General features: G+C 40.4%; 1 protein-coding gene across 20 annotated transcripts in view; it reads left to right on the top strand.

Annotated features, from left to right (window-relative positions):
• The window catches only part of KIF1A (kinesin family member 1A), a 200,920-nt gene that overhangs the window by 82,762 nt on the left and 103,820 nt on the right, over positions 1 to 14,338 (top strand). For all 20 annotated transcript variants that reach the window (XM_060241983.1, XM_060241991.1, XM_060241984.1 and 17 more), the window contains exons 8-10: positions 4,923 to 5,000; positions 5,691 to 5,756; positions 11,665 to 11,682. In XM_060241983.1, coding sequence (XP_060097966.1) covers positions 4,923 to 5,000; positions 5,691 to 5,756; positions 11,665 to 11,682 — 162 coding nt within the window. The remainder of the gene's footprint in view (positions 1 to 4,922; positions 5,001 to 5,690; positions 5,757 to 11,664; positions 11,683 to 14,338) is intronic.

Genomic DNA, 14,338 nt, shown 5'->3' with positions numbered 1-14,338 from the left:
GGTGGGTGGGGCTGGAGAGGGCTCTCACAGCAGCTGCCCTTTCAAGGACAACCTCTGCCAGAGCTATGGCTGACCCAAGGCCATCTCAGCAGGTGCAAGTGGAGGAGTGGGGAATCAAACCCGGTTCTCCCAGATAAGAGTCCGCACACTTAACCACTACACCAAACATAAGAAGAGCCCTGAAGGGTCCATCTAGTCCAGCATCCTGTCTCACGCAGTGGCCAGACAGTTCCTCTGGATGACCAGCAACAGGGCATAGAGACTGCCTGATGTTGCCTCCTGGCTCTGGGATTCAGAGGCTTAGTGCCTTTAAATGTGGAGGTTCAGTCATCTTGGCTAGTAGCTATTGATAGACTTATCCTCCATGAATCAATCTAAAGCTATTTATTCCTGTTGTCATCATAACATCCTCTGGCAGCTAATTTCACATTTTAATCACTCTCTGTGTAAAGTGCTATTTCCTTTTGCCCATCCTAAACCTACTGCCCATCAGCTTCACTGCTTGTCCTTGAGTTCTAGCATTTAGGAGAAAGAGAAAAAAATCTCTTTGTCAACTCTCTGCATCTCATGAATAATTTTATAAACCTATATCATGTCCCCCTTTGGTCGTCTGCTTTCTACACTGAAAAGTCCCAGACTCTTCAGCCTTTCTTCGTAGAGAAGGTGCTCCAGCCACCTAATCATCTTGGTTTCCCTCCTCCGTACTTTTCCTAGTTCTGCAATGTCCTTCTTGAGATATGATGGTCAGAACTGTACACTATTCCAAATGAGGCCTCCCCATAGATCTATACAGCAGCATTACAATATAGACCAGGGGTGTCAAACTCATTTTGTTATGAGGGCTGAATCTGACATAAATAAGACCTTGTCGAGCTGGGCCAAGCCATGTCGGGCCTGGCCTTGGGTGTACCTATTTAAGATTGGGTAACAGAGATATAAACTTTATAAAGAACACAAACAAACACAATTAAAGATTTTTTTTTAAAACCCCACTTAAAACATGCATAAAACTTTAGCACTTTGTCTTAAAGGTACTTTCTTTGTATTTCTCCCACGGGATCCAGGGAACTGGGCAACAGAAGCTCTGGCTTTTCCTTCCTTCCCCAGGGGACCAGGAGGGAGAGGAGCCTCAGCCAATAGAAGGAAAGAGGCTTGGCTCAGTAGCTGTAATGTAGAAGGAAGCAAGAGAGAGGGAAAAGGAAGCAGATGACAGCCAGTCACTCGGGGGCCTGATAGGAGCCCTCCAGGGGCCTGATTCAGCCTCTGAACCACATGTTTGACACCCTTGATATAGTCCATTTTATTCTCAGTCCCTTTCCTAATAATCCCTAACAAAGGGTGCCCTCACATAGCAACTGTTTGCAAGTGGATTTTTCTGTTCTTACACAGCAAAAAATCCAGTTACAAAGCACATTATTTAGTGTATGTGAACACACCCAAAGAATTTGCCTTTATCACCACTGCAGCACACTGGGTTAACATTTTAATTGGGTTATCCACTATGACTCCAAGATCTTTTCCCCTCTCAGTTTCAGCAATATCAGACCTTATATTTGAAGCTGAATTTTTTGTCCCAGTGAGCATCACCTAATAAATCAACTTTTTGTTGTTGTTCAGTTGCATAGTCGAGTCCGACTCTTTGCGACCCCATGAACAAAGTCACGCCAGGCCCTCCTGTCTTCCGCCATCCTCCGAAGTTTGCTCAAATTCGTGTTTGTTACATCAGTAACACTATCCAACTATATCATCTTTTGCCGTCCTCTTCTTCTTTTGCCTTCTGTCTTTCCTAGTATCAGGAACTTCTCCAGGGAGTGCTCCCTCCTCATTTGGTAGCCAAAGTATTTGAGCTTCAGCTTCAGCATCTGACCTTCCAGTGAACAGTCTGGGTTGGTTTCCCTTAGGACTGACTGATTTGATCTTCTTGCAGTCCAAGAGACTCTCAAGAGTCTTCTCCAGCACCACATCTCAAAAGCATCTATTCTTCTGCACTCAGCCTTCCTTATGGTCCAGCTCTCACAGCCATACATTACTACTGGGAATACCATCACTTTGACTATATGAACTTTTGTTAGCAGGGTGATGTCTCTACTTTTTTATTATACTGCCCAGGTTCGCCATAGCTGTCCTCCCAAGGAGCAAACGTCTTTAAATTTCATGGCTACAGTCACTATCTGCAGTGATCTTGGATCCCAGAAATGTGAAGTCTGTCACTATTTTCATATCTTCCCCTTCTATTTGCCAAGGTGTGATGGGGCCAGGGCGGGTACAGCATAGTAATATGATAAAATACAATAATCCGGGTATGTCCAACAGGTAGATTGCAAACATAATCCCTAACATGCCAGTAGATCACGGAGGGGTCAGAGGTAGATCACCAGCCCCCCTTGGTGTCATGGTTTGCTGGACAGGTGTTTGGGTTCTTTTGATGATTGTTTGGTGTGGTGGTATTTGATTATAGGTGCCAGTATGATTTCTTATTTTTACTTTTAGAACTGCATGTGTGGTTTTGGCATCATCCAGTGGTTTTCAGTTCCTGTTGATCTTTAATACTTTGGGACAGTGACAGTTTTGGACCAGATTCAGCCAGTGTTATCTTAGCACCCCAGTCACCCCAGTATAATGAAGATGAGTGTTCCAAAGAAGAGCAAAACCTACCACTTTCACGATGAATGGGAAATGGACTACTTCTTCATCATGGTGAAAGACAAATATTGTTGTCTACTTTGAAACGCCGCTGTATCCTTGCCCAAAAAGGGTGTTGTGGAGCATCATTATAAGGCTCTGCATAGCAATAAGTTTGATGCTGATTTTCCACTTAAAAGTGAAATTTGTAAACTGAAGCTCAAAGAACTTAAATCTAAATTGGCTGCACAGCAACAGTTGATGGCAAAGCCAAGGTCACATTCTGTCAATGCAACCATGGCATCCTTCAAGGTCAGCAACCTAATCACAAAGAAATGCAAACCTTTCAATGAAGGAGAATTTGTAAAAGATTGTTTTCTGAAGCAACAGATAATCTTTTTGAAGGATTTTAGAATAAGAAAGATCATAGCTGCTGTTCAAGATGTACAGTTGTCAAGAAACACTGTTATGCAGCGAATAGAAAAGATGTGTGGAGACAACTGAACAATTGTTGGAGGATGTTTCAGTTTGTGTTGCTTTCTCACTCCAACTGGATAAATCTACAGACATGAGAGACATAGTCCACTTACTAATCTTTATCCAGATGGTTTTTGAAGACTTCAGTGTTAAAGAAGAACTACTTGGAATGATTTCTTTAAAAGGGAGAACTACCAGTCAGGAAATATTCAGCTCTTTCCATTCTTTTGTGACAAAGTGTAACCTTCCATTGCATAAACTTGTTTCCATCACTACTGATGGAGCAAGAGCAATGGCAGGTGAGGTTAACCGTTTCATAGGCCTCTGTAGACAGCATGATGACTTTCCAGATTTCCTTTCTTACCACTGCATCATTCACCAGCAAGTTTTGGCAAGCAAGAGATTCAATACAAAGACTGTCATGGACATCACTTTCAAAATTGTAAATTCAGTTCATGGAAAATCACTTCAAAGACAGCTTTTCAATCTTACTCTTGAAGAAGGGGCAGTGGAAATCATTTTGCACACAGATGTAAGGTGGCTAAGTAGGCACAAATTTCTGCAAAGATTTCATGATTTGCTGAATGAAATATGAAGGTTTTTGAAGGAGAGGGGAGATGACAAAGCAGAGTTGGAAGATGAGAAGTGGTTATGTGATCTGGCATTTCTCGCTGACTTTACAGGCGAACTAAGTGATATGAACATTGAACTACAAGGTAAAAACAAATGCATTGGGGAGATGATGAGTACAGTTTCATCCTACAAGAGCAAATTTGAGCTAATGATGACTGACCTTGCAAACAACACTTTTGATAATTTTCCTAATATGCAGGACCATCTGGGACAATATCCAAATTTTGTTTTACAGAACGAGAAGTATGTGACAGAAATCTGCTCTGTTATCCAGGAATTCGAAAAAAGATTCTGTGACTTCCAAAGAATTGAAAAAGTTGTGGAGTACTTGTCATACCATTCAAAGCAGATATGGACATTAAGGAAACTGCAGCTGCTATCAGTAAAAATTACTCATTGAACAAGGCATCTCTTGAAAATGAAATAGTAACCCTTAAAAATGACATATTTCTCAAGACCCATGCTGAGCAAGAATCATTTTGGAAACTAGTGCCTAGAGACAAATTTCCCAACTTGAGAAGATGCAGTGAAGCTGTACACTCCTGTTTCGGTTCAACTTATTTGTGTGAATCTGCGTTTTCCCATCTGAAAATGACAAAGAGTACACAACGTTCCAACATGACAGATGAACATCTCCAGGATTCCCTGAGACTGGCTCTCATGCAATAATCACCCAACTTCAAAAAGCTGGTGGGTGAAATGCAGACTCAGACGTCTCACTAATAAGCAAGAGCGAAGTTTTAAAGATTGCGCAAGATCAGCCTGGATCAATACGTGACCTACATTTGACACAAATTACTCAATAAAAGTTAAAGTTATTAAGACAGTTAAAGAAAGTTATAAATAAAAATTTAAGAAAAACTGTTCGCAGTTCTTTCTGGATCTTCGTCTCTCTGTTTTGTTTTTGCTTATTTTGCAGTAAATGACAGAAGGTGCATTGTAAATGAGGGGGGGGCGGTGGAACCCAACTTTGGTGGGTTAAAATCTAATTTGAAACTAATTTGAAACTTAATTTTCATGGTGGTAGATCACCAGCACTTTTGTCTGGAAAAAAATAAATCATGACCTGTTCGAAGTTGGACATGCCTGCAATAATCTATTATAAGACAATATTGATATAAAATAATAAAAAACATTAAGCAATTATTAAAACCAAATATATAAAATTAATTTCTTTGGTGCTATTTTAGGTCAGCAAAATCAGTTTGGTGGATCTTGCTGGCAGTGAACGGGCTGACTCTACAGGAGCCAAAGGCACAAGGCTGAAGGTAAGAGAAGGGACCAAATTAAAGTAGGCATTTATACATGTAGCTTCATTGTAGACCCTAAGCCCTGACCTTATAGCATAAGATTTTTAAAATTATGTATAGCAGACAACTTGAACAAGTATCCTTGTAATTGTTGTTTGTTCACCATTTGTTCCTCTTATTTATGTTGCTCTTATTTTTTTCCCTCTTCTGCCATCTAGCCTTGCTCATACTAGCTTGTTATGTTTTGGCAGCCCATATTGCCAGTATTCATTCATTCATTCTAGGGAGAGAAATCAACTGTCTGTCACTATGGAATGTGTGTCATAGAAGGTTTTTTTTTTAATTTTTATTTATTTCAAAAATAGCGTGTATAAATGGTTCCTGTAACAACATACAAACTAACTCAAATAATTATTTACAAAGTCGTCTAGAAGTAGATCAGGTTATGATACAGTACATTTTTTGATAAAATATCTTGTTCAGTTAGATATGTCACCACTGGGTATCATATGTCTATAATCTTCTTTCCATATAACGTTGGGGGCATGTCTTTGTTTAGGTAAGCCAGCTTACTGAGAATAGAAGTTAACACAGGAGTAATGCTGAATCCTGGCTGTTGCATCAAGTGGAATGTAGTGAGCTGTAAACATGATTTCTCTTTTTAAAAAATATGTCACTGATTGAATTGGAATTATCTCATTCACACAGGAGGGAGCAAACATCAATAAATCACTAACAACCCTGGGGAAGGTGATTTCTGCTCTGGCTGAGATGGTAAGTTCCATTGATGTGAGTAGAAACATTTCCCCAAAGGGCTGGGTTTTGAGAATTAAAATTGGAGTCTTGCAATACATTTGGTTTCCTCAAATTAAGCTAATGACTAAAAATGTGCTATAAAAACAAAACAATCCACAGTTTGTGTAAATAAAAAAATAATTTTTAAATGCTGCATTTCAATTTTTTTATTTTTTAAAAAAATATTTTTGTTTAAAAATATTCTGAAAACTCCAATTAGAATTTAATATGATTGACATGTGCTCTGGAAGGCCTGAAACACTTTCAGACTGGGTCTTTGGAGGAATTATCAGTGTGGCTGTCATACACAGCCACAGTCCCTAGAAGTTAAAGGTAGAAAAGGACATTGGACCATACAAAAAAACATCTACTCCATCACCACTGAGATACATTACACTGGTTATAAAATGGAGAGGGGTTTTTTTTGTTTTCTGCCTTTTGCTTAATCAAGAAACTGAGGTTATTCTCACAGTCAAACCAGAGAAGGTACTGAAAGACCCATGATCGGATTTCCCATATGTTTCTCCTTAATAAAGAGCAACCACTGGAGGTTATGCATTAGAATGGACCTTCAGCATGGGAGTGGAGGGGGTTAACTCTTTTCCCTCACTATTTTGAATGAATGAACTTTATTACAGTCATAGACCAATATAAAAACTACAACACATCATATAAAACCCTCCTAAAATACCTAAGATAGTATAAAATACCCTCCTAAGAAAAACATAAAATACAATAAAATACTTAAACATTTCCCCACCTATACAATCCAAGATAACTAAAATATAATTTAACCAATTTTAAAATTCAAGTCAGTTCCAATTTATATAAATCCTTTAAATCAGAGTATATAAAAACATTTATAAACTAAAATTCCAAGAGATCATACAAGACATGCAGTTTCTTGTTTCTTAGTATGGAACTTCACAAGATAATGGCAAAATTTGGCTATTTGTCTAGAGATAGTTGGACTTGCATCCACCAAAAGTTTCTCCAAACATGCCTCATCCGCGTCTGCCATTGGTTTAACTACAAACGGGGAAACAAACCTATCCCTCTGTACTTGGTGGAAAGGGCATCGAAAAAACATATGGGTCATCGACTCCACCTCTCCCATAGCACAAGGACAGCATCGGTCTTCATACGGGACTTTTCTATATTTCCCTTCTAGCACCTTTGAGGGCATGGCTGCACATCGAGCCAACGTAAAGGCTCTTCTGTGTGCTGGTACCTCCAAATAAAAAAAGTACTTGGCCATCCTCATAACATATTTGGTCTCAGTAGATGCTAAAAAAGAGGGGGCCTGTTCTAGATCCCTTTGTCTCTCTATATCGCAGATTCTTTGTTTGATAATACTTTTTGCTTTGGCATAGCTCTGCGCCAAGAGGTTTTCAAGTGAGAATCCTATACTTTCTAAGTTGCTTCTGACCAATTGCAGCCACCTTGGCCTATAGGGGTCTTGAGTTATTAAAGGGAAGAGGCCTTTTTTGTTTTTATGGATCCTTAGCCATTGATATGCCGATGATAACATAATTCTGGCCTCAATTCTCATTTGCCCAGTTTCTAAACGCAAAAGGGCATTTGACACACCTGGCGGAAGCTGCAAAACATTACGAAGAAATTTAGATTGCACTTTCTCGAGAGCCTTCAGTTTTTTAGCCGAAATGCCCAGGTTAATACCATAGAGCAATTGTGTTAACACTTTGTATTGGAACAGTTTCAGTGCTGCCGGAACATAGAAGGCCCCCTTAGAGCGAAAAAATCTCAGGATAGCGTACATTGTTTTCTCAGCTTTCTCCACCCTCATATTACAATGTTCAGTATAGGCACCTGTATTCTGAATTACCATTCCCAAATAAGTAAATTTTGTTACTTGTTCTATTTTCTTCCCTTTCATAGTCCAATACCTCTTCTTGGCTTTTTTGCCAAATGCCATCACTTTTGTTTTTCCAAAGTTTATTACCAACCGTTCATTTTCGCAGTACTTAACAAAGCTGTCTAATGCTCTCCGCAACCCAATAGGTGTTCTAGATAACAGTACCACATCGTCTGCATATAGCAGTACTGAAAGATGGCGAAGAGCCAGCTTTGGGGGGTGAAATTTAGTATCAGTCATATGTTCCACCATATCACTGATATAGTAGTTAAATAGGATGGGGGCCAAAAGGCAACCCTGTCTTACACCCTTCTGAGTTTTTATTGGTTCTGTAAGTAATCCCTGCATATTACATCTCACTCTAAGAAATGATTCTTCATGGAGTCCACGAATAAGAAATAGCAGCCTTTTATCAATATTAGAAGCCGCTAGTTTTTGCCACAATCGTTGCCTTGAAATGGAATCAAATGCTGCCTTTAAATCAATAAAAGCAGCATATAGAGCAGTTGTACCTTTGGCAGAGTACTTCCCAATTAGCTGTTGCAATATCAGGCAGTGCTCGATTGTCGACCTTTCTTTCCTAAATCCAGCCTGTTCCAGGGGAATAATTTCTTCTTGTTCCGTCCATATTTCTAGTTTTTCTAAAAGATGTCTTGTATAGATCTTACTTATTATATTTAAAAGACTTATGGGCCTATAATTGGCGGGATTATTTCGATTGCCTTTTTTAAAAATAGGGACAACTATAGCTGTCCCCCACTGCTTTGGGATTCGGCCTGTTTGATCAACATAAGTGAAAAAAGATGCCAGAAATTGTGCCCACCAATTTACATTCTCTTTAAGCATCTCAGCTGGTATGCCATCTATACCTGGAGCCTTCCTATTTTCCAGTTGCATTATATGGGCTTTTATTTCTTGCGTACTAACTGGTGGCCACTGAGGGAAGTTCTCTATGTTACCTGGAAAAGAGGGTTGGACATTGTCATCATATAAATTCTGGAAGAAAACAGTCCATGTTTCCGCTGGAATATACATGTCCAGGGGAGAGGCTATCTTAAACCCCCCTATCTTTGTTAATTTCCAGAAAAGCGCAGAATTTTTTAGTTTTACAGCCTGTATAAGTTCCTCCCATAGTTTCCGAGTATACTCTTTCTTCTTCCTTTGAATAATGCCTTTATAGGTTTTTTTATGGCTCACTAGGGCACTTTGTGTCTCTACCCTTTTTTCTATGCTACTTCTCATAGCAAGATAATACAAACGATTTAGTTCTTTTTTTGCTTGGGCACATTCAGAATCAAACCAACGTTTTGTTTTCCTATGATGCTGATGTAATCTATTCCCTGCTGGCACAGTCATAATAGAGTAAATCTCCTGGATTATATCTTGGTAAACTATTAACGGATCTTGGTTTTCCTCTAAAGCTGTGAACACTAACACATGCTTCTGCAAATTTTCTGGAGTTAAGATTTCTTTCACTTTTTTATCCAATTCCCCACCCCACCTTACTCTTTTCCCCATAATTCCTATCCTTGTTGTATAACATACCTCATTTTGGTTAGAATTTAATGGGAGAGCTATCTGCAGACATAGAGGTAGATGGTCACCCTCCAAGTATGGGAGTACTTGGAAATTTTTAATCAGAGGTAATAGAGAATTGCATACCAACATATAATCAATAGTGCTCATTCTATTCCCAGACATAAAAGTATATTCGCCTGGATGATCGCCATAGAATGCCCCATTTAGGATATGGAACTCTCTTCTGCCTGCTAATTTAGCTAAACATAGGCCGGCAAAGTTTGCCTTACAATCTTTAAAATCTCTTGTGAAGGGAAGTCCATTCTGGCCTTGCTCCTGCTCATTTAGTAGGGAATTAAATTTATTTGCTAAGAAGGCATCATTCATTCCCATACGGGCATTGAAATCCCCTGCCAGTAAGATTTGAGCTTCCGGGTGTTCCAGGGAAAGATTTATTATAAATTGGTCTAGTGACGCCCAGTTTTCTTCTATAGATGTCTGTTTTGTTAGAGGTGGGAGGTATACATTTATAATAATCAGGATTCCCCTATCCCATCTCACCAATATAGCCATAGCTAAATGGGACAGCGAGGGTTTCAACTCGCATTGAACCTTAAGGGCATTGGAAATAAAAATGCCCAAGCCTCCCCTTAACCTCCCTGGACCTTTTCCTGGAACTGCTGGTAAACTATAGGAGGAATAACCGTCCAGCAAAAGAGTTTCTGCCATCCACGTTTCCTGCAATAAAATAATATCAAAGTCTCTCTGGAAAAAAGGAACCTCTATGTACGAATGAAGACATCTTAGCCATCCCGCCACGTTCCATGACAAAATTTCAACAGGTTTGTTGGTGATCCCCATGTCTTGCGTTGAGGACAGTCATTTGCATTTTCCTCCATCAGGTGCATGGGGGACATCCCTTATTTCGCATATTTCAGGGTCATCAGCTGCCACAATCAGGTTGGAATTATGCTTTCCTTTGTTAATTATTACAGTTGGTTCTAATGGGAAATGATGGGCCTCCTCTGCAGAATGGGTCCCTTCACCTTCACTCTTCCTCAGCTCACAGGCATTAGTACTTCCCTCTGTTTCCATCTCCCTACAATCAGTAGAACCTCTGAGACCCTTCAGGGTAGATGTCAATTGTTCAAAACGGTCTATCAAGGACTCTTGCTCACAGTCTTGTAACAACGTAAATTTTGCAAGCAGTTGTTTCTCGAGTTCCTCCTCTGGCCAACTGGAATCCAGATTTTTCTGTCCGATCCCAATATCTCCTGTTAGGGGTGCCTCTTTGTCTGAGTTAATAGAGGTAATAGAGGGCTTCAGAGCTGATTCCAACAAAGGAGGGGGTAAATTAGAAGGAGTTGGTTGATCTAAGATCAATACAGTGTTGGTAGATTCCAGTTCTGCCACCAGTGACTGTTTTTTATAGTCCTTCTTAGAACCAACATCTTTTGTTTTTGCAACTATTTTTGAAATTATAGCATTTTTGAAATGTCTTTGTAATCTAATCCCAAGAGAAATGGAGGAGGAATCTGCTTCTTTGCCAGTTTGCAAACAGCTCAGGATAGAGGACTTTTTTACCTTAAACAACAAGTCCAAGTCTGCTCTGCCGTCATTTGCTGTTGAAACATCAAATCGCTTTTCCCCTCTAGAGGACGTGTTGGAGCCAGCAGAAAGGGAGGAACTGACTGGTGAACTGACTAGTGGAGGAGAAGATGGAAGAGAGGCTTGTCCTGTGGGCCAGCCCTTTTGTAACACTAATGAAGCTCTGAATGATAACATACCTTGCCAACTAAGTGACAAACAATCAAAAAGGCATGCGGAGGGGCTGGAGTTGCTAGCACAGCAAACAACCCTGGTGGCAGAAGCCTTACAGACAATTTTCACTTACTTACGAGAAATAGTATCCTTGATAAAGGAGAGGGGTGGAGATTATGCAAAAGAAAATAAAGAACAGGCACAGGAGGGGAATAAAGCAAACGTTGTTAAGAAAAGAGGTCCAATAGGTACTGGGATTAAAGCTACTTCGACATCAAAGAAACCAAAGGTTGCTAAAGAAAATTTATTTTCATTGGTATACAATCCAAAAAGTATTGTTGTAAATATTTTCCCATTGCAAGGGAGATTTATCGATTGGAGCGCCAAATGGAAAGCAAAAGGACATTTAGCCAACTTACTTGGGATAGCTCCCCCTTTGGTTGACCTCATACAGATGGAAAGGCTGCCAGGTCCTATAAGATTTGAACGCTTTTTACTTCATTTTAATACAGACAAAATTCCCTCGTACTTGTTTGCTTATGCCAACAGATATGCGGCGCCTCACTATTTTATAGACTTCCTATGAATACCTTTCCCCAAGCTGAAATGTCTTGAGTTATGAAAAATCAGGATATTGTCCTATGTTCTTATTTCTTCAGTCTCTTAATTTTTTTCTTTAACCTCTTCTGGTCACACTAATGAAATTCATCACTATTTCTCTTTTCGTTTCAGGATTCAGGACCAAATAAGGTAATTACCTTTGATTGAGCAGAAGAAAGGTGTTGATGGTTTATGTTTTGGATCTTAATCATTAGGAAAGGAAGGCCTTTTAAGTAGCTGAAACCACTTGGTATGATTTAGCTAGCAGACAGTGAAGGGCCCTGGGATCATAAAATAGCCAGGTTTGGAGATTCTGCTAAAATAAATGATGAGGTGAAATTAACAAGGTTGTGCTAAGAGGAAGAAGGCCCCAATGATCCCAAAGCTGGATAGCTTGAGACTCCAGTTGAGAGAAATAGTGATGAAGGAAAATGTCATCGAGTCACAGCTGAGTTATCGTTGTGCTGTGGAGTTTTCAAGGCAAGAGATGAACCGAGATGGTTTGTCATTGTCTGCCTTTGCATAGGAACTGTGGACTTCCTTGGTGATCTCCCATCCAAGTGGGACCAGATTTACATGTTTTTTGAGGGGGGGCAAAATTAAAAAATGATGCCCCCTTATGGGCCATTCTATCTTATGGTCCCATAGAATACCATGGACTCCATACCCAATTTGGCACCCCATTCTGTTGGCGCCCGGGGCAAGCACCCCCCTCTGCCCCCCCCCCCCAATCTGGCCCTGCATCCAAGGAATAATCAGGGCTGACCATGCTTAGCTTCTGAGATCTGGTGGGATCAGGCTAGCCTGAGTTAACCAGGTCAGGTCCACTAAAGTCCATACCTGTGAAAAACACGAGTAGGGTATAAACAGTGCTAGATCATAGGATAAGATTTTGGATTCTGTGAGATTTCAGTGCCATTCTAAATAAAGTTTCATCCTAAACCCACTGAAGTAAATGGGTTTAGAATTCATTGGGCTTAGAATAATAATAATAATAATAATAATAATAATAATAATAATAATAATAATAATAATAATAATAATAATAATAATAATAAACTTTTATTTATATCCCGCCCTCCCCGCCGAGGCAGGCTCAGGGCGGCTCACAAGACATGGAATGTGCCATGATTTTGATAAATACATTATACAATAAAATGCAATAAAATACATTTAAATAAGGTAATTAAAACCACAACAGTTAAAGGTGTTATAGTACAACACAGTATATATCAGATGGCTAGGTATCACTTCAGGATTCCATCTTGTAGGCCATTTGAAAAAGGACAGTTTTACAGGCCCAGCGGAACTGATTATGGTCCCGCAGGGCTCGAACCTCCGCTGGTAGTTGATTCCACCAATGGGGAGCCATTATTGAGAAGGCCTGCTCTCGCGTTGTTTTCAGTTTGGCCTCCCTTGGTCCAGGGATTTTTAGGAGATTTTGGGAGCTTGATCTCAGTGCTCTCTGGGGAATGTATGGAGAGAGGCGGTCCCTAAGGTAGGCAGGTCCTCGGCCATATAGGGCTTTAAAGTTAATAACCAGCACCTTGTAACGAACTCGGAACACAATTGGCAGCCAGTGCAGCTCCCGCAACCTAGGCTGCATGTGTTCCCACCGAGGTAGTCCCACTAACAGCCTGGCCGCCGCATTCTGCACTAGCTGCATTTTCCGAGTTTGGTACAGGGGCAGCTCCATGTAGAGGGCATTACAGTAGTCCAACCTCAAGGTGACCATTGCATGGATCACTGTTGCTAGGTCACCGCGTTCCAGGAAGGGGGCCAACTGCTTCGCCCTCCTAAAATGGAAAAAGGTGGCTTTAGCAGTGGCTGCTATCTGTGCCTCCATTGTCAAGGAAGGCTCCAGTAGCACTCCCAAGTTCTTGACCCTGCGCACTGGTATCAGTGACGCACCGTCAAAGGCTGGTAGGGAGATCACCTCTCCTGGCCCGCCGCAACCCACGCAAAGGACCTCTGTCTTCGCTGGATTCAACTTCAGCCCACTCGACTTGATCCACCCTGCCACGGCTTGCAGCGCCCGGTCCAGATTTACAGGGATGTCGCCAGTCCGGCCGCCCATCAATCAGCATACTGTTGACAACCCAGGCCGTACCTTCAGGCAATCTGGGCAAGGGGGCGCATGAAGATGTTAAACAACATCGGAGAGAGAACTGCCCCCTGAGGCACCCCACAATTAAGTAAGCGCCTCTGGGACAGATCTCCTCCAATCGAATGGTGTTACTCTGTTAAAAGATTGCACTGTTTTTGTACTAGATTGTATAAAAATTGCCTATCTTGACATCTCTAAACTTTAGCTCCACTAACTTCTTTGCATATACAGTAATGGTTTGATTGTCATCTAGCCACTGCAGAATATAAATTTTATGGCATTTTGGTTTTGAGAATCTGTTTCACATTTTGGATAATGTTTAAAAAATGTTGTTAATAGAACACGCGCATGAATTAGCTGCCTGTGGAATAGTGCTTAAGGGAAAATACTATTTCATTCTTACTGGAACAATCCTGATTATGAAATGAAGCTTTTCCTGAAGCCTGAAAGCATTTTCTTGTTTCATGATAGCTCTGGTTTCATCTTTTCTTGCTCTGCGTATCCTTTCTCCATAAAATGACATCATGACTGTTCTTGCTACAGCAACATAAACAGCTTGTTTTTTTTCTTCTTAGGTCTCAAATATTGATCAGTATCTGTTACTTAGAAGTCTGTTACAATATTATAAAATTTATGTGTCTTTGCCTAGTGATTGTTACGAATATCTGTGAGCTGTGTGTTATTGGCTAAGTATGATGG

Source organism: Heteronotia binoei, chromosome 6 (genome assembly GCF_032191835.1).
Source record: "Heteronotia binoei isolate CCM8104 ecotype False Entrance Well chromosome 6, APGP_CSIRO_Hbin_v1, whole genome shotgun sequence".
Taxonomy (NCBI): Eukaryota; Metazoa; Chordata; class Lepidosauria; order Squamata; family Gekkonidae; genus Heteronotia; species Heteronotia binoei.
Note: the sequence above shows the minus strand (reverse complement) of the source record. Positions and strands in the feature narration are given on the sequence as shown.